General features: G+C 34.6%; 2 protein-coding genes across 7 annotated transcripts in view; one reads left to right on the plus strand and one right to left on the minus strand.

Annotated features, from left to right (window-relative positions):
- The window catches only part of Rwdd4 (RWD domain containing 4), a 40,393-nt gene extending 22,872 nt beyond the window's left edge, over positions 1-17,521 (minus strand). For 2 of the 6 annotated variants that reach the window (XM_047551387.1, XM_047551384.1), the window contains exons 1-7: positions 17,224-17,505; positions 14,013-14,093; positions 9,895-10,004; positions 9,664-9,811; positions 8,178-8,295; positions 4,986-5,035; positions 4,850-4,852 (exon numbers count right to left, since the gene is read on the minus strand). In XM_047551387.1, coding sequence (XP_047407343.1) covers positions 4,850-4,852; positions 4,986-5,035; positions 8,178-8,295; positions 9,664-9,811; positions 9,895-10,004; positions 14,013-14,093; positions 17,224-17,247 — 534 coding nt within the window. In that variant the 5' untranslated portion in view covers positions 17,248-17,505. Of the gene's footprint in view, positions 1-15; positions 1,803-4,849; positions 4,853-4,985; positions 5,036-8,177; positions 8,296-9,663; positions 9,812-9,894; positions 10,005-14,012; positions 14,094-17,179 lie in introns of those variants that run through there. The other 4 variants (XM_047551388.1, XM_047551389.1, XM_047551386.1 and 1 more) reach the window with 4 other exon arrangements.
- Positions 17,522-17,696: 175 nt separating this feature from the next.
- Trappc11 (trafficking protein particle complex subunit 11) overlaps positions 17,697-26,087 on the plus strand; it is a 44,627-nt gene continuing 36,236 nt past the window's right edge. Inside the window, exons 1-5 of the mRNA XM_047551253.1 lie at positions 17,697-17,850; positions 20,051-20,275; positions 21,536-21,705; positions 22,491-22,561; positions 23,420-23,534. Coding sequence (XP_047407209.1) covers positions 20,072-20,275; positions 21,536-21,705; positions 22,491-22,561; positions 23,420-23,534 — 560 coding nt within the window. The 5' untranslated portion in view covers positions 17,697-17,850; positions 20,051-20,071. The remainder of the gene's footprint in view (positions 17,851-20,050; positions 20,276-21,535; positions 21,706-22,490; positions 22,562-23,419; positions 23,535-26,087) is intronic.

Here is a 26,087-nt window from a genome sequence, read left to right on the forward strand (position 1 = left end):
GTAGAAAAGTCATTGTAATTCAGACTTTATTGCTTATTAGTTATGTCATTCCACACATTTTTAAGTAAACAGACTTTGAGAAAATATACTGGGAGTGTTACACAGATGATGGCAATACTGATGAAAATGTTCAAGTGTTTTACATAAAGTAATAAGAGGCACCACTGCCACCATCACCCCCAGAAATTTGTACATGTCATATAAAAAGAGTAAAAAGAGTTCATTGGCATTTAACTAGCATTATTCTTTGTAATCTATGAACCACAATAAGCATGAAAAATTTCAGAATCTTCAAAGCAAAACAAAATATTTTTTCCACTACCAAATTTTTTTAAATGAGCAAACAAATCTACTCAACAACAAAAACTATACATACACAACCCTGAAAACAAACGTTGTCAAATTCTAGTGGTCCTCAATTTTGATGTTAATTCAAGAAACAAATATGATTCCACTTTTGAAATGACATTAAACTCATTATAATTATACTTACTTCATACTTCAAATGATTTAACTGATGCCAAAGTTAACTTTGTAAAAACCATGGAAACATCTCAAGTTGCTCTTATGCTAAGGTAATTTCTTTAGAAGTTAATTATTCTTTACACCCACAGAATAACTTCACATTCTAACAAACCACCCTTTCAGATAAATGGCAGTAGTCTTAAGCGTACTTAAAGCTGGGGAGCATATACGAAATCACTGTAAATCACACATAACACCAATAACTTTTCCTAGTAAAGCTATACCAATAGTTTCCTCTACTAATGATTTAAAAAAAAAAAAAATCAAGCATGTTTAACAGTTCGGCATTTGAAAGACTTCTACGTATATTATTAAAAAGATGCAGAGGTTGAGAAATACGTTTGGATATTTGAAGACACTATAAAAATAAGAAGACCTGAAATGTGGTTTTATGTTGAACCCACTTAAAGACTTCAGTTATCTAACAACTAAAACACCACAATAGCAGATAAATAGAAATTTATTAAAATCATTGTCTCCAACAGTACAAAAATTAAATATTAAGGCATCTTTTATTCCCATCCTAGTATATGCAGCAAAGAGAAATGTTTTAAATAAGAGTCAGCATTTATTCAAATGCTCTCTAATGTATTTGGCAGGTTTGTTTTTATATTCTCCTATTACATATATCATTGAAAGTTCTCATGATCAAACCCCTGACCCAAATCAAGAGAAAAGTATAAATAGATTATCAATTTATTAAAGGGAAACAGTTCATCATTGAAAAATAAAAAGGACTACAAAGTTTCATAAAAAGTTCAAATACTGGTATTTAAATTTCTCTGAAGCAATTTATGCTTCAGTGATTAAGCAAAAGAAGAGATGAAGACTTTAAGATGGGAAGCCAATTAATATGGATCATGCTATGGAACAACTGTACAAGTAAAATTCTGCTCTATTGGGATGACAGTTTGAAAAGGGCTCATATCCACTACAATAAGATCATATAAATTAACACTGATTATTATTTCCCAAGTTTGTCCATTTATAAAGCTCAGTAGGCTTCATAAAGTATACTAAACAGTAACATTTTCACCTTTTATTAAGGCAAGTTTGTGAAAATAATGTAATACAACCAGATCTCTTCATGAACTTCCCACTGACAACATTTTTTAATGTAAGAAACATACAAAACCCCTGTATCTTATAAAAAGTCACCTCAATACCAGAAAATAGTTAATGAAAGATGTTGAACTCAGTTTACTTTTTAAAGGATGTTTTTTCCTTGTCTCAAATTCCAAGTGCTATTCATCATCTTTAGAGCCAGTTTTGCTTAACTATTAAAAAAAAAGATAAAAAAAAGAAATATGCAACAAGTTTAAGCAATCATAGTGTATCAGTCATTATTTACACTCAATTTCCAACAAACAGGCAGCAAGGTTCAAGTAACTTGAATTTTAAAATATTTATGGCTTTTATCATAGGCTTAGCTACTTCAGACAGGTTAAAAACATATCCTCAGGCAGGGGTTGTGGCTCAGGGTCATAGAGCGCTTGCCTAGCACGCCTGACGCACAGGGTCTGATCCTCAGCACCACATTAAAAAAAATATAAAATAAAAAATAAACTGAATAAACAAAACAAAGGTATTATGTCCATCTACAACTAAAAATACTTTAAAAAAATATCCTTAACAAAAGCATATAACCTCAACAGAACAAGTAGAAAAAAATATCCCTTGGAGCTTCCCAAGAAATAAATTAGAACAAAGATTATACAAATAGGAAGGTGTCATTTATAAAACAAATGACATTCTGTTTTTGTTTTCTATACAGACAATAAATTCTTCTTTTTTTGGGTGGGGGGCAGTGCTCAGGACTGAACACGGGGCTTTACCCATGCTCTACCACTGAGCTGCAACCTCAGCCCAACAGACAGAAAATTCTTAAAATAGATAAACAAAATTCCAAAACCACTTAATAAAAGTTAACATTTTTAAAAAAGAATTCTTAAAGTATAATTTCAAAAACATCATTAAAATATCTTAAATTATAATTCTTTCCTATTAATCTCTGGCAGGAGTTGGTAAATTTGGGGGTGAGGCACAGAAAATTCTCTATCAATATAAAGATAATTTTGATTAGAATAACCATCCAGTCAATGAAAAACAGCAAAGCACCCAATGAGTCTTGAGAAGATGGGAAGCTGCGAAAAGGAGAAACTTCTAAGAGTAGTGATCCTCAACACTTTGAAACTCTTCACATAATCACTGAGGCCCCTAAACATCCTTTTCTTCTTTTTTAAAAAATGTGGGTTTTTACTTATTGTATTTGAAATCAAAACTGTGAAGCTTCATTCAAGTAAAAATAAAAATCAACCCACTATATGATAACCCAGTAACATTTTTTAAGGAACTATAACTAGTTTCTAAAACAAGCCAAACTTAATGTTGAAGAATGGGGCTGGGTTTTACATTTTTACAAATCTCTTTATTATCTAGCTCAATAGAAGACAGTTGGAGAGTCTCACAATGCTGCTTCTGCAGTAAAACAGGTATGAAAAACAAGACACAGAAATACCAGGAGCATCCTGTTAGATTCCAAACCTACTACCCTAGAAATTTTTGGAAGACACAAGAATATAAAAAGCACATATTCTGTCAGTGCTTCAATAGAGCATTAGTAAAGGCATCATCACAGTTCGTGCAGATGCTCCAAATGCTACTGCACACTCAGGAGAAAATGAATCCAAACAACATCTTGGAGTTGTGATGCAAATAGCTTTGACTGTATATAACACCTGCTATGGCCTCAGGAACCTCACAGGTCTAAAGACTACACCTGTAAACCACTAAGGATAGCAGATTCTGGGAACAAACTGTGTCTAATAGGTAACTGGCTCAAAAATATCTTTTCCCAGGAAGCGGTACTATGGAATGAAACTGATCACATTAGGTTATGTGCATTTACAAATATATTGCAATGAATCCCATTATATATATATAATCATAATGCATCAATAAAAAATTATTTTCCCACATCCCAGGATTATTGGATTATTTTAATTTTACTTTTTTTTTTTTAAACTTGGAATTTTACTTATATTATCAGGGACTCTTAAAAACAACTTTTGGAGCTAGGGAAGGAGGAACACTATCACTCCCCTTTTAGGTCAATCCGATCATTTTTCTTCTCACTTTCAGCTAAGATCTGCTGCACTAGGAAAGCAGCATCTGACTGAGAAGCCAGATCATTCTGGAGCACATAGCACGTTGAGGAGAGAATGTGTTCAGATGGTGAGGTACATGCAGGTACCTGTAGGATAACATGAAGTATCCCTCAAGCATCAGTGGAAAGGTAATGAGACAATGTCACTGTAGCTTCATCCTAACAGAAATGTCTATGGGGCTGGCCTCTTGCCCAGGAAGGGAGAAAGAAATACTGAGTATCTTTATTCTGTTTGCACCCTCATGGCTCCCTACTCTTAGATAATGTTTTTTTAATACATGTAGACATACAAAGATTATTTTAAATGGTTTCTATAGAAAATACATTTCATGGACCAACTAACTGATTTTAAAATATGAATGTGCTGTTTGTAATTTATTCATGTTTGTAGGTCTTCACTAAAGTCCTAATCTTTGCTCTTAAATACTTATAGCAGTTGTGGCACTAACTGCTATGCAAAACTTATTTCATGAAATCCTACAAAGAGAACTAACTTATTGTGTTAAATATCATTTAACATATTGAAGCTAAATTGTGTGCAAGACAAATGTGAGAGAGGTTAGCATAAAACTTAAAAGAAGAAGGTAAACAATTTTAAACAACAAATCCAAAAAATCCTTTTTGCTAATGATGGGCAACTACATGTACAGTCTGTCCTTAAAAATAAATAAACAAACTAAAGTGATTTCTACTAAAAAACGGAAGCATTCCTTTCCATGACAGGTTTTCTTCAGTTTTCATATTATCCATAATTTAGAGTCATTTTTAAGCATGTCTATTCTTGAGATAAACATATGTGAACAGTCATGCTTTTTGTAGGGATAACTTATTTCTATAGATTCTGTACTACTTAAGAAAAGAAAATCTAGCCTGGTGCAGTGGTGCATGCCAGTAATCCCAGCGGCTCGGGAGGCTAAGGCAGGACGATCGTGAGTTCAAAGTCAGCCTTGGCAACAGTGAGGGGCTAAGCAACTCACTGAGACCCTGTTTCTAAATAGAATACAAAATAGGGTTGGGGATGTAGCTCAGTGGTTAAGTGCACCTGAGTTCAATCCTCAGTACCACCCCCCCCCATGCTGTCCCACAAAAAAGAAAAGAAAATCTAAAACTCTGGATATTAGAAGCCAAGAATGTGAATGATATTTCAAAAATACTCACATGCTGAATGTAAGGTAAACAGACAGCCCAGGAAATTCCAAAGGTTGCAGGGGTGGGAGGATGGAAAATATAAATTTCATTAATTGATGGCAATAATTAAAACAATTTTGAAGATGAGAATATAAACATTATATACCTTCACAACATCAACCCAGTTCCAGCCTCGAGGCAGTTCCCCTTTGTGATCTGGAGGATAAAATAGAGTAATTTTATTTCTAAGACAGGTCACCTAGTTTCAAACTTTCTAACAAATATGATTTTGTACTTTATATATAGCAAATAGATTAAAAGTTTAAATCACACATTACTAAGTAAAAAAAAAAGTTTATCATCTTTGTGAGTTGAAAGCACCATTTTCCTGTGAATACTTGCAAAGTATTTGATGTATATCCCTTTTTTCCATTTATTTCTATTCAAGACAAAACCTATTATCAAGGAAAAAATACACAGGTGGGTTGGGATCAGTTTATTAGTTTCATGGGTTGCACATTCTTCTTTATATAATATAAAGTCTGCTTATTAAGTAAGAAGTTGTGCTAGTTCACTGTGTCATGAGTGAGTGTTTCACACCAGGAAGTTAGGACAATATAGGAAGCCTCATAAGAAAATGTGTGGCTTCAAGACAAAGAAGAGGCCTACTTAACTTATATAAAATTGGTTATGCTCTGATAAAGTATTATTTAAATAATTCTTCAGAAAGGGTTTTACTTTATTGAGAATGCTTGAAAACCAGTTCATGAGAACTTACAGAAGAATTCATTCTTTTAATATAATAGTCACATTTTAAAAAATCTATACTATTTAAAAATTCTTTCATTCGAATGGTTTGATTTCTTTTATGCTTCAAGCATGCTCTATGTATGTCTTATGAAGTCATCAAATCTATACTAAAAAACAATACTGATTGAGAATACGTAACCAAAAATCTGAAATTCAAAATGTTTCAACATTAGAAACTGAATAGTTTTAGATTTTGGAGATTTCAGATTGTGGATTTCTAGAATAGAGTTGCAACTGGTAACTATGCAAATATTCTAAAATTAGAATGTTTCTGGTCCCAAGAATTTTGGATGAGGGATATTCAACCTGTATTAATTTTTTTTTTTTTTTTTTTTTTTTTTTGCGGTGCTGGGGATCGAACCCAGGGCCTTGTGCTTACAAGGCAAGCACTCTACCAACTGAGCTATCTCCCCAGCCCCCAACCTGTATTAATTTTAAAGTAAGGGAAAAAGAAACTAATCCCAGGATTCTTTTGGTTTTCAATATCTTTTTTTAGTTGAAGATGGACACGATATTTTTATGTGGTGCTGAGGATCGAACCTAGCGCTTCACAAATGTTAGGCAAGTGCTCTAGCACTGAGCTATAACCACACCCCCTAGCCCAGAATTCTTATAGGAAATAAGCAATACTACTGGAGCTCAATTTTAGATGCCAATGGTTCCTTCCTCTTTCATGCCAATAAGAATCTCATCCTACTGGTTGTTGTTTATGAGGTACACAGTGGAAGATCACTAATTTTGGTTAACTAAACCTTACCCACAGTGCTGGGTCCTATTAAAATTTTATTAGGAATTAAAGCTTCAAGTCACTAACTCCTACAATGCCATTATAAGAAGAAAACAACTAATTTAGATGAGTATCATCAAAGAGATGAAGGTTGGGAGATATTAATGAAAAAAATGATCAGAGGTCATTCCGTATGAAAGCAACATGTAACTGACACAGTTGCTAAAACACTGCAAAAAGATAGTGACCAAATTTCTAGAAAACAGACCATAACAGTTAACAATTCCTTATTTCCACTGTTTATATCTTAATGCTGCTTTGACATGAGGTGTAACAGATTTTTAGATTTTTATTTCACAAATGATTATAATTTCTAAATGTCGTATGGGGGACCAACACAGGGTTCCTTTCTTTTTATTCTGCCATTGGAAGACATTAAATAAAACATAAACCACCAATCCTACCACAAGAGAAAGAGAATTTTAAACCCCCTCACCAAAATAAGAGCACTGGTTTTTAGTAACAGGAATTTTGTAACCTCACACCAGTAGCACACAGGTGTTTAAGTATAAATGTATATACATGATAATGTCCATATTTTCCCTAACTAGGAAAAATTCACAGACTGATATCAATTTGCAAATTTCTAGGTTAAATAAAGATAACAAGAATATTGTTGAAGTTTGTAATCCTTTCCTAAAGGACTGGTTTAGGACACATGAGAATTCTATTCTTAAATCTTTTTTTTTAAATTTTTTTTTTGTAGTTGTAGATGGACAATAGGCCTTCATTTTATGTTTATTTTTATGTGGTGCTGAGGATTGAACCCAGTGCCTCACACATGCCAGACAAGCGCTTTGCCACTGAGCTATAGCCCCAACCCTATTCTTAAATCTTATTGTGGTTTACAAATAAGCTAACTATACACACAATTATTAAATAATGCTAAGATAATACCATTATCAGACTTCATTTCAAGAGAGAGGTCTATTCCACACAATTTTTAATATTATGTACACCTGCCACAAAGGAAAATTAGAAAACTCCAAAAAACATGCTAGAGTATATAAGTAGGACACTATTCCAATGTTGCTCATCTCCAGACTCATTTATACTTTGCCATTCAGTGTGGGGAGCCAACCTTATCTAGCAGAATCAGATGAGTTCAGGCCATGGGACACAGAGGCCTGGCTTCCAGCAACTAGCAGCCACGGAGGTATGTCTCAGATTGCCAGGAAGTATGAGGCGCTTGTGGGAGTGGTTCCCTGTCTAGTTTCCCTGAGAAAATGGCTCCCCTAATTCCAACTCATCCTGTTCATCATAGAAGAAGCTCCTCCTGTTCTAGTCCCTTTTACCAGTGTGACTATAAATTAAAGGAGAGTTAGGCTACTCCATGTTGGTAGAGGCCAGAGGTGGTATGGCCAGACCCATCACATCCCCTCTCATTTAAAAAGAGTATTGGCTCTTTTTAATTATCTAATTATTAATTATCTAATTATTGATTAGATAATTTTATGGGTAACTGATTGATTTATAGCCAACATCATCCTCCGGCAGTTAACCCTTTTCTCATCCACGTGGGATGTGGCTGAGACCCCCACAACTCAATTACCTTATTTTCAAATGATTATCTCTTGTGATAAAGTAGTATTAAATACCTACAATATTCCTGTACTGTGACCAAGAGGTCTCTGATCTAAATGTTCCAAGAATAAAGAATAGAGAATTAATCTTCTAAACCTAAGTATATTAAGCATCCATATCACACTAAAAAGCAATCCATTTATCTGTGTTATAAAAAGACAAAAAAATAACACAAACCTGTTTTGTCAGCCAGTTTACGTTTCTGGGCTTTAGAAAGTTGTTCTTTTTTGTCTTTTTTCTTATTTGATGGAGCTGTATTAGGAGTTTCAACAGAGATGATATTGCTTATGGATGTCTAAGAAAAAAATAAAAAAGAAGAAACAGTTCTTAGACTTCTACCTTAAAAATTACTCAGTTACACAAAATATAGCTATACCTAAAAAGGGTTGAAAATTTCTAGACTTATGAAATGCAAGCATCCTATTATTATTACTCATTTGTTAAATTGGGTACCCTTAACACATAATTAATTTCACTCCATAGTTCACATCAAAGAACATAACAAAGTGCAAGAGTTAAAACCAAACCCTAAGAAGGAAGATTTGATTATCTGCATTATGTTAAAGATCCCAGGTTCAAGATTGGGAGATAAATCAATAGTTTTACAATTTGGTTAACTTTTACTATTTGGAAACTTAAACTTGTACCTACCTAGAACATCCTGATTCCCTGAAGAAAATCTTTAAAACATTTGGGTTTGTATAGTCAGTATTTATGATAGCTAAAATTTACAATGCTTACTAGGTGTTAACCACTGCTGTAAATGTTTTACATATATCACTCATTTGATTCTTCCTATAATCTTATAAGACAGACACTATTACAACCCTCATTTTGCTGATGAGAAACTAAGTATAGATATATTAAAACACTTGCCCGAAGTCATAGAGTTAATAAGTGGTACAGTGAGGATCTGAACTCAGGCAGGCTGGCCCTCAGTCATTGGGCTTAGTTACCACCCTCTCCTCCATTTGTCTCTCAGTTTTCTTCTATGTGTTCTGTTGAGAATGTGGAAGCCATAACCATTCAAGTAGAAAACACCAACTTTGCTGCCAAAAAGCTTATAGTATGGTTCCCAGGACAAAAGTCAATTAATGGTGACAACTGAAAGTCTTTTAGTGCAAGGCTGGATGCAGAAAGGATTTATATTTGATGTTTCAGGTCATAAAGATAACTATTTCTTAAAAATTTCTAGAAGTAAAATAATTATTTTTTCTATTCACCAAGGTCTCCTAAAGCTATAACACCTTCAAACTGAACTATGACAAGGCTATTTATAAAAATAAGCCTCATGGAGAAAGCAATTTCATACATATTTTAGTACTACAAAAGAAATCCTTTAGATAATCTAAGTTCTGTAAAGAGATTAAGTAAATTTTAAAACTACTAGGTTCTTGGACTGGGGATGTGGCTTAGCAATAGAAAACTTGTCTGGCATGCACTAAGGCCCAGGGTTCAATCCCCAGCCCTCCAAAAATCAAAATCGAAAACAAACAAACAACAACAACAAAAAACTAGGTTCTAGTTTTATGAGAATAAGTATTCTACTTTTGATGAACTCTCCTTCCAATTTCAAAAAAAATTAATGAACAAAAATTAATCACTAGCGGACCAAAACCAAAACAACAAAAAGAAACTTGCAAAAAAATCATCATATACTCACGGTAGAATTAACGGGATGGTGATTCTCCATGAACTGCTCTTTATTGTCTTTGGCATATTCAAACAATGTATAGGTCATAGCAGTTCCAAGATTCACTTCCACGGCCTCCTGTAACTTGGCTAATATACTCTGCTTTACAGCTGAAGATCTACAATGCAGAACAAACATGTTAAAAGGAAAGTAAAATAGAGAGTACAATGAAAAAAAAACAATTAAAACAAAACTACTCACATGGTGTTGTTAAAAAAAGCGTTCATAGATATAATTGGAGGTGTTTGGGGATATGTTTCTGTCCAGGAAATCTCTATTAAGAAGGCTTTGGGATCACCATTTTCACCTATCTGAAGAAAAGGGAAATCTTAGGCTTGTGAAAAGTGATAAAAAGACAGAGTGCTAAATCATAATCTTCAAAATAATTAATTCTTTCCAATACTCATGCTTAGATAAGAAACGTAATATTTTGAAAATTTCAGGGGTACAGGCTAAGACTGAGCAGGCCAAGTAGAATATAAAGGGAGTCTAATTTAGTACCAGTCAACCTGAATAGGTTTAGTTTATACCCATGGCCTATCTCTCAATCAGTGTATTAGCTTTTCTAGTACCAAGGCCACATCTTATAAATATTTTTTGTTTTCACCAAGTTTGTGAGGGTGAAGATAAGACATCATCTGGGGGAATAAGAAGAAAATGGGGAGCCACAGTGGCACATGCCTGTAATCCCAGGGGCTTGGGAAGCTGAGACAGAAGGATTGCGAGTTCAAAGTCAGACCCAGCAAAGCAAGTTAGTGAGGCACAAAGCAACTTTGTGGGATCCTGTCCCAAAATAAAAAAAATTCAAAAAAAAAAAAAAAAGGGCTGGGGATGTGGCTCAGTGATTAAGCACTCCTGAGTTCAATTCCTGGTATCAAAAAAAAAATAAAGGACAAAAATAATAATCCATAAACTTGAAATTCATCTTTGTCTTAAATTCTCTGACTACAACATCACAACAGGCATAAAGAACAAGTAAATCAATATACATTAACACAATTCCAAGAAACGAGAAAATGAGGTATAAAATTGAGAGAAAAAAGAAAAAGATAAAGAATAAGGAAAAGTAATGCCTTAGCCCTGAGAGCAATTCCTGAATAATTTAAGCATGTCTTTTGTTTCTTTTGCTCGCCATTTTTTCTCTTTAAATTTTAATCTTAAAACTGAAATAGTACAATGAATGCTCACTGAAATTTATTTACCAAGTAATTTTTGCCCCATTTATTTTATTTCTCCTTTGTTATCACAGAATTAACTTCTACTCTCCCAATATGTGTAATATTTTTCTTTTGGTTTTGTTGGAACAGTTTGAAAGTAATAAAATGTCTTCAAATATACATGGGTAAAGTATCCTAAGAACATTCTCTTTTATAACCACAGGACCATTATCACACCCAAGAAATGTAACATTGATACAAAAATATTACCTAATTTATAATTCATGTTAAAATATCCCCAATCGTATCTAAGGTATCCTTTAACAGACATCACCCCTAACCCACAAATGTATAATTCATTGCAGGATTATGGATTGCATTTGATGTCATGTCTCTATTCTACTTTAATTTAGAAGAGTCCCCAGTACTCTTCCCTGTTTTTCAAATGTCTTTTATGATAATAAGAATCTAGGCTAGTTTTTTTGTATAAAGTCCCAGATATGGACTGATTGTTGCCTTTATAAAGATTTAAATTCAACATTTTTGGTAAGGATACTATATAGGTGATGTGGTATACTCTCTTGGCATCTTCTAGGGAGGCACATAAAATCTGGAATCATCGTTGCTGATCCTAAATTTGATCACTTGGTTAAGGTATTCTCCAGATCTCTTCAATGATAAGGTACCTTTTCATTTTGTAATCAAGCAATCTTGTGGGGGTAATACTATAAAACTGTGTGAATATCTTGTTTCTCAACAACCTTTTACCCCAAGGTTTTAGCATCCATTAATAACCCTTACCTGAATCAATTATTGCAAAATGGTAGTTTTCTAATAACACCATGGGACAGTTTGTGAATCAACATCTCCTCCACAGCTTTTTTTAAAAAAATGTTCTATTTGTTTTTAAAAATATTTATTTTTAAATAGCAGTAAGATTAAAATTTTTCACCCCAAATTATTACTTGATTCACCTATACTTTCTGTCCAGTAGTTTTTCATCCTCATCCCCTTAGTCTCAATCATATTCCATACCAATTTAAGGTGAGGCTCAGAAATCACACCAAATAAATGTAGGCATCTATTTATATACCTGTATAAGTTGATTATGGGCACAATAATGCCATCGGTTTATGCTTGTTTTGAATACAGAGATAATAAAAATGTGATAAAAGTTATTTTTTCTCCATTCCCTAAGTCCTTACAAAAGATATTCTTAGGAATAAATTGCCACATGTCTCACATTATGCTAGTCTTTAAAGGAGATAAGTCATTTAGATAACTCACTACATTGCTGAATAATAGTTTAAAAGAGATAGAACAAGGTAGGAAGAAAAAAAGAGAATGGTTAATTAATTGTTTCAAAGTCAGAGCAGAAATAGGAAACATAGGTCAAATATATCATAGAGGAGGCTTGAGTTAGGTCTTAAAGGAGAAGCCAGATGAATAATGGATGAGAGGTAAGAGAAAGAACAAAGAATATATCAAACAACATAATATTTAAAAAATTCAGGGAAATCTTTAACCATTCATTATGTTTAATACATGTTAATGGCAGGAAGGTTTAGAAAGGCATTTCAAATCAGACTTTTGAGTGTTGAGCTAAGGAATTTAGCTCTCATTCTTTATATAGGCAAAGGATTCCATGGAGAAATCTTTTTAAACAAGGGAATGAGATGACTCCTTAAGTGTTTCAGAGAGCTAGTCAGTAATCTACTGGAGAGTCACTGAAAGAAGAACTGAAAGCAGGGAAGCCTACTAAATTATTCTGTATAAGAACTGAGGGGCCTGCTTAGGGCACTGGCAGAACTCTAACAACTCATCTCCTTTGACTTTCAATACTCTATCTCCAATTTCCTGTTTTGTTCCTCTTAAATCCACCCTATAGTACACATGTACTATCGTACATCCTATAGTACATAGGATGGATTTAAGAGTAATGAAGCATGAGATTGGAGACAGTAGATTGAGATTTCAAAGCATTCTGCATATGATGCTCAGTGCTCAATAAATAAGTGATGCTGATGGAGACAATTAGGAAAGTATAGGGAAAATTTCAAACTCCCATTCACTAAGAGGAGGATGACAGTACTTGATGAAGTTTGGGGAGGCAGCTAGACTCAACAGAAGTGCCCAGGATATAGCTCCATCTTTAATCTTGGCTATTAAAAAAATCCCTTGGTTGAAGTCAGCTATATATTTTTTATTTAGAAGTGTTATACTTTTCCAAGTTTTCTTTATAGTGTTATGTTTATTTTCAAAATTTCCCCATGATTCTTTGTGGTATATAGAACTGTAGTGTCTTCATCATTAATTAAAGAAAACTGTCTAATTAAAATAAAAAGTCTCCTGGCTGCCATGTACATGGAAATGGTATAAAAATGTGAACTTAAAAAAGAAATGAGAACTATTGAGCAGGTAGGACAGCATCCAAAGGGAGTAACCACGGAGAAATTACTTCCTGTGATAAGTCTACAATAAAATCATATATACAGATCATTTCTTAAATAATTTATTTTAAATGGTGGCAATGTGCATAATAGCCATAAATCTTTTACAAAAACATTTCTCATTAAACTAGTACTTATAATCACCTGGATAAATTGTTTATATTTATTTACGACATAAAACACTGATACTCTTTTATGTTGATAAGTTTACAAGCAACTCCCATTTGGAGGAAAAATGTCTCATATGTGTCAAAAATATTCACATATATTGTAGAACACAGAATTAAGAAAGTATCACCTTTTCTTGACTGTATCGTAGGGTAGTAAAAAGAATACCAGACATGGAATATAGACCTGGATTTTAATCCTAATAATTATCAATATCAGTTATGGGAGCTTTAGAAGCTGTAATGGAGAAAAGTCATTTTTAAGAAGGCAAGACCATATAAATTCTAAGACTTCTCCACTTCTTACATTTTGATTCTGGCACAGGAAAAAACAAGTTACCTTGGTTTTAAGATAGGTTCTGAATTAAATTTTAAATGTTAAGAATGATTAATGTCACTGTGGTGAATTTTTTATTTAACTACTTCAGAAAACACAAAGACGTAATGAATTTAAAATACTAAATTTAAAAAAATCAGCATTTTTAGCAATCTTTGGGTTTTTTCTAGCAAAGCAGTTAAGTATACCTATTCATGCCATGTCTTACCCTATATTGAAATGAAACTGGACTTAATTCCCGGAAACTTTCATCTCCTTCATAAATAGAACGTAATGCTTCTAGTTCCATCTGAAAGAGAAGAATCAATGAGTTTGGTTTAGTGGTATAAATGGATTAAATGCAGGATATTTAGCTTCTCATTCAAGTCCCCTCAACTACATAAAACTTGGTTAACTTGTAAGGACTAGATGCTTATGATTAACATGTACACACCTACAAATCACAGTTACATTGAAAATACTTTGAAACCAAGTATCAGACACTGTTAAGCATTTTACATTGTATCATCTCACTTAATTCTCAAATCATTCCTCTGAAGAAGACCTTATCAGAGATTTCCTCCTTCCTACTACAGAGGAATGTAAGATTTAGTTTAAAGCAACTGCACAGCATGTGCCCTCTATCATTCTATTTAAAAGCAGGCTGGGATAGAGAAAGTATTACACCTGAAGATGAGAAATAAAAAGCATGAACAATTTCTCATTTTTTACACATATTATTTATATTTGTAATTCTTTGCATAGAATTATATAAAGCTAAAAAAAGAGAGAGAAAACAGTTAAGGCAATAAGAACTTTTAAGAAAAACACTGACATGATCTACTCAAGAGAAAAAGTAACTAGTAATCCTTGCCTGAAAATATTTCTTAGAACACCATGGTTTTACAAATAAGAAATCTTAATCACTATCAGAGATCACAGGGTGAATTCCTGAGAAGAGAACCAAGACAGACTGCATTTGGGTATATGTTTTTGTTTTCTGAAGGATTTGTGACATGAATTCTATAAACTAAAGATGGTGACCTTGATCTACACGGACAAAATTTTAGAATAGACTACTAAAGAGATAGTATATGACAACCCAGAAGAGTAAGGAGAAATGCTTAAGACCTAGTAAGTACATGCAAAACAAGACCTATCTAATCCTTCTTAGGGTAACTCAATTGGTTCTTTAGAGAAAGCACCACAATCACAGTCTATCTAGATTTCAACAAAGCTCACAAGTTTCTCTTGCTTCTATTCAGAAAACAACACAGGAATTCAAACTGGATTCAAGAATTAACTAAGATTAGAATGGAGCAAATAACTTCACCCAAAATATAGTGCTACTCCTTTGTAGCACTCCCATATTTTAATTAATGATTGGATATGAACAAAAATAAAAGGTAGGTTTATTAATTTTGTGGATAATTGGATTAGACAGGGAATCATGCTAGTGGCAAAATAAGAATCCAAAAGACCTCCAAAACAAACAAACAAACAAACAAACAAATGATGATGAAATGCAATGGAGTAAATAGAACTTGTACTTAGATACTTAACTATATAATTAGGGGATGAAAGACAACTTGCTTTGGATAAATAAAGCAAGGGTGTTACCTGACAGTAAATCAGAAAACAGAGGGACAGAAATAAACTTAGAATCTGTCCATGAACACTGTATTCTGGGATAGTAAAGAAACTGAAAAGAATGGCTGTATGAAAAGCTAAAAGGAACCATCTCATGGTTTTAAAAACTGGACAGGAAAATATCTTCAAAGATCTGGACATTCATTATGAAGAAGAAATAATTTTCTTGTTAAAACAGATTCCTTGTAAATTAGTACAGTCACTACTGGAAACAATATGGAGGTTCCTCAAAAAACTAAAAATAGAATTATCATATGGCCTTGTTATACCACTCCTGGATATATATTTGAAGGAAATAAAGTCAACATATAAAAGAAATATATGCATACCCATGTTTATTGTAGCACTACTCACAATGCTAAGACAGAGTCAGCTTAGATGCACATCAATGAATGGATAAAGAAAATACATCACACACACACACAATGGAGTATTATTCAGCCATAAAGAATGAAATTGTGACCTCTGAAAAAAAATGGAACTGGAGGACATCATGTTAAGCAAAATAAGACAGTCACAGAAAGACAAATTTTGAATCAATTGGTCTGAAGTAGAATACAGGCATTTGATTTTAACAATCACAACCAAAGTTTGCATCAGTCAAACTCTGAGAAATATCACCCTATGTTCTGGGTTGTGCAGGAAGAAGACTTCTTTTAAACTGATGCAAGATAATTATACATGTTTATGGGGTAAATGTAGTACTTTGACACATGTATGTATTATGCAATGATCAGATTAGGGTAATTAACATATACATCACTTCAATTCACCTTTCTCCATAGTTGAAATCACTCGAAATCCCTTCTTCTAGCTATTTTGAAATACCCTATTGTTAACTTTGGCCACTCTGCTGTGTAACTGAACATAACTTATTCTTCCTATCTAATTGTAATTCTGTATCCATTGACTAACTCTCTCCTCCTCCACATCTTCCTAGGAACATATACCCCCACAGGATTATTAATACCTTAGAAACTCACCTGGTAAAAATATTTTGAAGGGTATCCATATATCTTGTAAAATGCTAGCTTTCAAGTAATACACTTCATTCCAAATAGATAGGGAACTATTACTAATCTACTACCCAAGGAAACTTGAGTCCTAATCCTAATTCTACCATATATTCAATGTGTAGCCTTTATCACTACAGACACCTTTCCTCATCTATACACATTACAGTTAGAAGATGCCCCTACAGATGACCTGTAGCATCCCTCTGTTATATGATTCACCGTCAAAAATTTCACAAGAAAATAAGCATAAACCCTACAATTCTGGTGGTACCTGTGTGCTCAAAACAAATTTTGTAGCCACTTGTCAACTAACAGATGGATAAATGATTGCACTAGAAAATATTAAGAGAAACGGGAGACAATGGTGTCATTAGTTCCCTCCACCACAAATTTAACTAACTCAATTAACCCTCTCTCTACTAGCCAACACATTTTAAAACTTAAAGGTGATTGGATTCCAAGTCAGCATAACTCAGTACCCAAGCGCTAAGCAACTTGGGATATAAAGACAGAGGAGCAACCCAGGGTCGGGTACCAAGGGCATTCATCGTTGGTAATAACGAAACTTAGGTAGATCTTCAGGTTTGCAAAAATGAATGATGCGGGGAGGGTGAGATCAAGGCAGACCCTTCCCCAGCCACACATGCTAGACCTCTCCTGGCAGGGCATCCCGGCTGGGCTCCAAGGCGAAGGACACACGTGCGGGCCTCGGGCTCCTAGGATGCCCTACCTACGGACTTGCGCAGAGAAAGTGGTGTCCAGCCGAGGGCTCACCTCCTGGTCCTCGTTGGCACTCATCGCGCCGGGAGCCTCCCGGGCGGACAGCGTTCGCGACAACTAAGGAAAAGCAAGGGTAGCGGCCCCGGGGCCAGGGCGTTCCCCTTCGGTGCCGCGCACGCAGGGTGGGGAGTAAGCTCTCCGCAGCTGTAAACGCGAGTTCACATGCACCCTCAGCCCTCCGCAGCAGCAAGCAGGCGGAGGTGGGCAGTGGGGAGAGGCCGAGGCCGTGGCAGGTGGGGCGCCCAGGAGTCTGGAAGGAGGCTGCAGGGCGGCAACGGCGGAGGCTCCGCCCCATCCCTCTCACCGCTTCTCTTATTGGCTCCTTCTGTCTCCGCCCCCAGATCTTTCCGCTCTAGGAAATGGAGCGCCTTCCTGACGTTTTGAGGAGCAACGTAAAGTTCCAGCACTGCGATTGGCGTAGAGTGCTGTCACACAAGCCCAGAAAGTGCTTCCTGTGCCAGTGGTGGGGAAGGGAAGTCTCGCCTACTGGAACCGGCTCTCTGGCTGCGACCCTAGGGTCGGTCGTGGGCGTTTTGTGACACCCTTGCCTGTCTCCCCTCGTACGCTCTCTGCAGGCGGCGACCGGCCACAGCTACAGCGGGCCCAGGGCGTGCGTCCCGGGTGAGTCCGGGCCCGGAGATGTGCGGGGCCAGGCGAGACCTCTGAGAAAGAGAGCTAGCTCTTACCAGTGCTGCTTTGGGGGCCTGCGTTTTCCCAAGGCGTGAACCGGTGCCAATCCTGGCACTTATCTTTCAGCCCCGAAATAAAACGTGCTTATTTCGAGGAACTTTCAGGTGTGGTGGGTAGTCATAGAGGAGAAAGATTTCGTCTGCCTGTGGAGTTACAAGGTTATTTCTCCTCCACCCCCATTTCGGCTCCAAACTGTCATTTTTCTTTTGATCATTTCGTAGTTGGACATCTCTGAATTCCATTTCTAATAACCCATGTCCAGCATCTTGAACCTGCAGTGAATTAAAAAATAACCACCACATTCTTTTTTATTTACCACCTTGATTGGATCACCTTCCGTACATATTTCATGCTAGCTGCCATTACTTCCCTTGCATTGCAGGACCTCCATCCAGAGTGCTCACTTACTGCTTCTGCATGCCCTTCCGTGTCAGTTTGGTTACTTGCCCCATTGGCTACTTTCAGGATATCTGGAAGTTTCTCTTCCCCTGGCTGTCATTAACATCTATTCTGTCTGCACTTGTCTTTTACCCGGGTTGTTCCCATTCCTCCTTCCCTTTTCTGCAGAATAAGCATGACTATTTCAAGTGTCAAACTTTTAAGGTAAACTATGGGAGGAATTTGTGGTACAGTTTTCATACAGTAATTTTGGAACATTGATCATAATATAGAGCTGCAGTATCCAGTATGGTAACCAGTAGCTGCACGTGGCTATTGAGCGCTCGATAAAAAATTGTGCTGTGCATATAAAATTTAGATTTTCAAGACTTAGTAAAGAAGAAAACCAAAATATCATTAATAACATTAATGTTTGCATAATGTATTGGACTTACCAGGTTAAACAGAATATTATTAAAAAGAGTTCCTTTTTAATATGACTACTAGAAATTTTTAAATTATGTGACTGATATTATATTTCTTTTGGGCCAGCACTGATTTAAAGTTTTATAAGTCATTTGTATTCCCTTTATTTCTACTCTATATTAAAAAATGGCAACTATTCTTTTGATTTTTTGGAATTATTAAGAGAAATGAAACTTTAGAGCTCTAGTCTAGTGTCTTTGGTATTAAACAAAGGTACCCATGTTGTATTTGAACTATCTCTTATTAATATTCATTCCCAAATTCCCTAGGAATAGCATATTTATTTCTTTGCCCTCCTAGCTTAATCCTATCTTAAAAATATCTGTCTAAAGAATTCTGCAATTTATATTGTAGACAATTAACAGTTCTGGCAAACTTTCCAAATATTTATTCAATTTTCATTGTTCTTAGTACATGAACATGAGATGCCTATAAGTCTTTCCTAAATTAACTTTTCAGTTAGAAATATTCTATGTTTTAGGGGTCAAGTAGTGGCATAAGTGCACGTCATTTTTCACACTATTATTCTGAGTTCTGTATAGTATATTGGTGAACATCACCTTTTAAAGGAGCTCATGATACATCTTTTTTTGAAAATGAGGTTATTTTAAAAATATGACACTTTTGTTTGGAATAAACACATTTTCATGTAAGTGTTTTTCCAAATTAGCACATACTTGAATTTATTATCAACTCAGCTAAATGGTACAATAGAGACATATCTTTCTAGCAATTTCCATTTATTATTAGTTTTTCTTACAGATTTTCCTTTAAATAGTATATTTTATATTAACTGGGGAAAAAGAAAACAACTTTATTTAGATAAGCATATTATATTAATAGTGTCCTAGGCTTTGAGAAATTAGATGTTATTAATTACAGAGAAATTAGAAGTTGTACTTTATGAGTCAATAATTATTTTTCTTCTATTACTTATGTATAAAATAGTTCATGTCGACCTTTTATTTTGATTTCCTTCTTTCTTGATCTGCTGACTCTAAAATTTAGTGTACATTTTGAGAGATTACTGAAAATATTGATGTATCTGAAAGTTAACTACAATTTTTTTAATGTGAAAGGGTTTTTAAAAAAATCTAACAAAAATAATTTTAATAGGTCCAACTCCTTTTTTCTGTCTTCTATTGTATGGACTTGATGGTTTTCAGACATTTAAAGCATTTTGGTTTTTTGTAATTTTTTAAAATGATGCATATTCACACATTTGTTTTTAAAATTAGTTATGAATGTATTAACATTTGTATTTCAGGTTTTTTGTGACACCTTAAATATGAGCCCCACGCAGTGGGACTTCCCTGTGGAATTATGTTGTCGGCCTATGGCTTTTGTTACACTTACAGGCCTCGATGTGGTTTATAATGCTGTACATCGAGCTGTCTGGGATGCTTTCTGTGCCAATCGAAGAGCTGATCGGGTACCAATTTCTTTCAAGGTGCTCCCAGGTGACCATGAATATCCCAAATGTAGACCCAAGGTAATGATATTAAGATTGCATGCATTCTTTCCCTCTCTGTTTTCTTATTCTCCTTGTGTGCATGGGAACATCCCTGAGTTTATCATGTTTGTGGTTACAGTGATATGTAAGGAAAACCTTAGGGGCTGCAAATATAGCTCAGTTGGTAGAGTGCTTGCCTTACACAAGGCCCTGGGTTCAGTCCCCAGCACTGCAAGAAAGAAAGAAAGAAAGAGAGAGAGAGAAAACCTTAGGCATTTTCATGTACTATGTAATATACGACATATGTGTTTAATAATGGTTAATTTTTTAAACCTAGAGGAATAATTACTTTAAAAAGCTTTGTGAGGGGGCTTGTTGGTGCATACCTATAATCCTAGTGGCTTGGGAGGCTGAGGCAGGAGGATTGTGAGTTCAAAATTGTTCTCAGCAATGGTGAGACACTAAACAACTCAGTGAGACCCTGTCTCTATAAATAAAGTACAGAAAAAAGGGCTGGGTATGTGGCTCAGTGGTTGAGTGCCCCTGAGTTCAATCCCTGGTAACCAAAAAAAGAAAAGTTTTGTAACCTGTAAGCTTGCATTTGCTTTTTTTATTTGTAGAAAAAGAACCCCATGTCTCTACAAATTTAACAAAGTTTTAAAGGGAAAGTCTCACCTTTCCCATTCATCATTACCAATAGCATTATAGAATCCATGGTCTTTGTGGTTTGGTTCAATTTCAAATATACTTTTTGGGTGCTTGCTTTGTGTTTGGTAACTGGAACCATGCAACAGCTGGTGATATAAAGCAAACTTGTGAATGATACTTCATCCACAAGTAAAGTAAATTGCTGTCATGGCAGTATATCTTTGAAATAAGTGAAACCATATTGAATTTCAGCCAATGTTTTATTTGAGCAATTTCTAGAACAGAAACTGGAATGTTGAAAAATAGAAGTAGAATTTACCTAGAAAAGGTCTGGATACTTCTTCACAGGGTACTTGAGATCCTAGACATCATTAGGAACTCTGACTGTGATCATTCTTCCTTAAATGGGAAGTGTAGTGTTTCTAGGGTTGAGATTCTACTTCTAACACTTGCTAACTCTTCTTTAATTTCTGTAAACCTGAATTTTCTCATCTTCAGATTGGGTAGTGTGCACATTGAATGAAATAAGTGTGCATACAGTGCCTGGCACTCAATAGGAGGTTTCTGTTGCTATTGTTATAAAAAACTAAAAAAAAAAAAAAAAGAAAAAGAAAAAGAAAACACCCCCTTAACTTTTGCCACTCTCTGTAGAGAACTTCCTATGAATGGTACATTCCTAAAGGGATCTTAAAGACTGGCTGGATGAATAAGCATCTGAATCTGGTGCCTGCCCTGGTGGTTGTGTTCTATGAACTGGACTGGGATGAGCCTCAGTGGAAAGAAAAACAGTCTGAATGCGCTACCAGAGTGGAAATTGTCAGGTATGATCTCCATTTATCAGGCTGCCTGTGGTAGTTTGAGGTGTCTGTTTTACTAACATTTATTGAAGGCAACAGAGTGTTGTTTGGACTGCAGTGGTCACTTTGAAGATTGTTGACCTCCAGTGAAATTTGGTTCCTAAAGTATTAACTGCACATTATGCTAAGTCTACAATGAAATTTAGAAGACAAATTGACAGACATTTCCAAATGTTTTTCTTGCATTCTTGTTTTGGAGACATTGTAATTTACTATTTAGTCCCATAAGACACTTTCATTTTATCTCTATTCAGTTTTAAGATAATTAATTATTTTATATGACTACGGTAATGCATTGCTGTAAAGAAGTAAGCTTTGGTAAATTATAGCATAATTTTTACCAAAAAACTTATATTAAACTTTTAAAGGGAACAGCTATCACTCTAAAGAAATAAGTTGTATTATAATTTTTACATAAAAACATATTAATCTTTTGCTTTTAAAGGGAATGACTAATACATCACTGTAAAGAAGTTTCTACATAAATAAAATATCCACATAAGTATATATTAAACTTTTGCAAAAGCAGGTTTTTGTAAGGATTAAAAGCTTGATGTAAGATTATACTTTTAAAATCGAAATGATTATGGCATATATTTTATGTGCAGGAAAAGATTCACTATGATCTTTATTTTTAGTCAAAATTTATCTTAAGTTGAATTATCAAACTTGTATTTTATATAAAACTTGAATACATTTAGTTAAAATGATTTAGTTACTTAATTAATTTTACTCTTTTTCTGAAACAGGCAAAGTTTACAAGGAAGAAACACAAAAGTCGCAGTGGTTCTGATTCAGAAGAAAACCCCCTTGCCCCCAGGTAACAAAAGTTAATTAATTAATTAATTGCCTTATACCTCTAATTCTCATTATCAGGAGGTAGATTCTTTAATGTTTAAACCTTTCATGCATTCATATTTTGGGCTGATGAAGTGTTTATTTTTTAAAAAGTACCAATAATGCATGAATGAATGTTTGTTTTAAAAAAATAAAGAATCATAAAGATTATAAATCTTATTCCTCCAGTTCCACTTCTTCTTGCAGTCATATGTCCGTTGACAAAACAATTAATTCATTTGCTTTGTAAACATGTCATTTACTTATTCGAGGTTTATTTATAATTTTATTCCTTACACATATAAAAATGCTAATAAGATTTGTAATTTCCTCTAAGATGTTATTATTTTATGCAACCTTTTTTTTTTTGTGGGTGTATGTATGTGCTACTGGATTTGAACCTGGGGTTTTGCCCATGCCAGGCAAGCACTCTACCACTGAGCTATACCCCAGCCCTATCATTTTAATGCTGTTTCTTCTACCTTCCCAGATTTTCTTAGATCTGTAAGATTTTTTGTTTTTATATTGAGACTTGTAGCATCCTAAGTGGTTTTGGAAACTTCTCTCATGAACTGTTGCTTCCATTTTGACTTATGTTTTTAAAAATAACTCTACGTTGTGTCTGTTGGCATTACTTGGCCTTTCTATCCTGACTTAGAAAATTCTACGATTTTTTCCTAAAAGTTTTGTGCTATGTAACTGCAGGCTCTCAAGGAACCCAGAAGTTGTACTGACATGGTGAAAAGTGCTTTGGGTTTTTATTCCTGATTCCAGATTTGGGGAAATATTCATATAAAAAATACACTACTTTTGTTTTTCTCTTTCTGGGGTTTATAAACAGGAGAAGATGTCATTGCTTCAGAAAGGGCTGCAGCTTTATGCAATGCATGTGAACTCTCAGGAAAGTCTTTGTTTGTGCTGCCCCACACTGACCACCTTGTGGGTTATATTATAAGGTAAATAAAGTCTCTTAAAGTTGTATTTTTTAGCTTACTCCTTAGGAATTAAGAAATTGCTATCTTAAACCCATTTGTTTTTAAGAAAAAAAAAAAAAAAACGTTCAGTAGAAAAAAATATAAATTATAGAGGATATGGGGTAAAATAAAAATCTCCTGTCAACTTTTTAACTTTATCAACAATTCCTTAAGTACCCTTTCAAAAAATGTCTTCTATGTAGGAAGAAATATATGCATATCTTTATGACACTATGTATACTCACAAAAACAAATGTAATATAATACATATTGATTTTCCACTTAGCATTACTATACTGATACCTTTTCACATGTACATCTCAGTCAACCTCATTTTTTAAAAAAGTGTTGAGTTGGACACTCTGGTGAGTGGTGATAGTTGCAGCTACTCCTAAGACTGAGGCAGAAGGATTGCTTGAGTTCACCAGTTCTGGGCCAGCCTGGGCAAAACAGTGAGAACCCATCTCAAAAAGAGAGAGAGAAGAGAAAAGAAAAAAAGTTTAAATGATCCCTTGCACTTTTCAGTAATTACCATGTGTGATATGTGTGATCTTTTATATGATAGTGTCTCCATTTTTTCATAAATATTTCTTCATTCTTGATATTTCGATCTATTTAAAAATGTTTTAAGAAGGCTCTGAGTCCCATTAAATGTTGAATCTTTATAAAGAGCAAATTACCTGTAGATACAACATCTAATTGTTTTCTAATATTTAGTGTTGCAAAGAAATTTTATAGTTTCACATTTTTTGTGAGGATACATTTAGGTGGGACTATTTTCATTGATTTTGGCTATAAAATGATTTTTTTTCATTGTGCAAAGTATTATAAACACAAGAATAGCTTAATTTATATTTGATTATTATTTATCTTGCATTTGATTCTCCTTCTCAGTAGCAGACATCTGAAACTTATCTTCCAGAGTATTCTCATTAGTATTGAATTACATGGGTTTCTAAGAAAGTGAAGCATAAATTTAGAAGGAGAGAGCATGCAAAGGCAACAGGATCAAATAAAAAGATGAATTGTAAGAAAATATAAATGTAGTTAAGAAAATCTTCATATTGGAAATAACAAACAGTAGGATGGACATGGCAGAAAGTCAGAGTAGTGATGCTAAATGTAGCATTGAGATGTAACTCAGAATGCAGAGAAAAAGAATAATGAGTTTTGTATTTTAATGCAAATGTATTACCAATGGGAAACACAAAGAAGGGCAATGTATAGGTGACTGGTAGCACATACTAAGGGCTTTCTTTCCACTGGGGCTCTTCCCAGCCTCACAGCTGGCCCTTGACTACCTCTCAAGGCTTTGACAGCTCATCCTTGCACTTTGCATTTCAGAACTTCCCTGTTCACAATGCTGTTTCTTGTCAGTGTGCTCTCACACTCGCTCTATCTTCCAGTTTCCTTTTTCTCTCTAAAGAACTCAGCTTTCAAATACACATATATCCTTGCTTAGAAAGCCATAGTTCTCTGTCCTTTACCTTAATCCAGTGATTCTTAAAGCAGAGTAATTTTACCCTCTAGGGAACCTTTGGATATTTATGATTGCCACAACTGAAGGGGTTGTTATATCGGCCTCTAGTGGCTAGAGATCCGGATGCTTCTACACATTCTGTAGTGCACAGGACAACCCTGCACAACAAATAATATCCTGGTCCACAACATCAGTGGTGCTGAAGTTGAGAAACGATACCTTAACCACTAGGGAACCTGTCTTCCTCTGCTTTCAAATGTAGCGCTGTCATGGATGTGAAAGAAGGAGAGGGTGTGGTTTCTGCGTTTATTCTTATAGTCTTATTAGGGGATAAAGAAACATTTAAATAAGGAGTATAGTATCCCAATGACTAATGTCAAAAGCAAGTCTCTTGAGTCCATGACCTCCAACATGTGCATCTGAACACAAGGATTGCTTAAGACAGTCCATTAAAGATGAGGAAAGACATTAAACCCTTTTTTTCATATTTATAGTTTATCTTGAGAGATAGAATAAAGCTGACTACTCAGAAACCTTCACATTCATTAATCTTGGAGGATGGTGGCAGAGTTACTCAATCATGTATTTTCGGAGCAGTGTGATGTGTTAAGGACAAATACTATAGAAAGTCAGTGATTTGATTTATTTTCTTTAAATGTGTCAAAGAGTTATAATGCTTATAAGGTTAATTTGTTGGAGGATGACTGAAAATCCTTTGTATTGCGTAGCTTCACTGATCATATCAAGGCAAAGTTCTTTGAAGAGTTGTGAAACTTGATGATGAGTTAAGTATTTTTCTTTTATAAGTGTATTCCAGATTTTCAGATCTTTCATCTTAGCATAATATAGGCTCTCATTGTCATGCTAACTAGCAAATGTTTAAAACACACACGCACACGCACACAGACATACACTCACCCACATAATTACCCTGCTTTTGAAAACAAGACATTTTAATAATGAGTAAAAAAGCAGATGCTTATCAGAGGAAAGTTGTGTTACAGAGATACAGAGAGTACATGACAAAAATGGCCATTTGGAAATCTTTTTCATTG

Source organism: Sciurus carolinensis, chromosome 4, assembly GCF_902686445.1.
Source record: "Sciurus carolinensis chromosome 4, mSciCar1.2, whole genome shotgun sequence".
In the NCBI taxonomy this organism is placed as follows: Eukaryota; Metazoa; Chordata; class Mammalia; order Rodentia; family Sciuridae; genus Sciurus; species Sciurus carolinensis.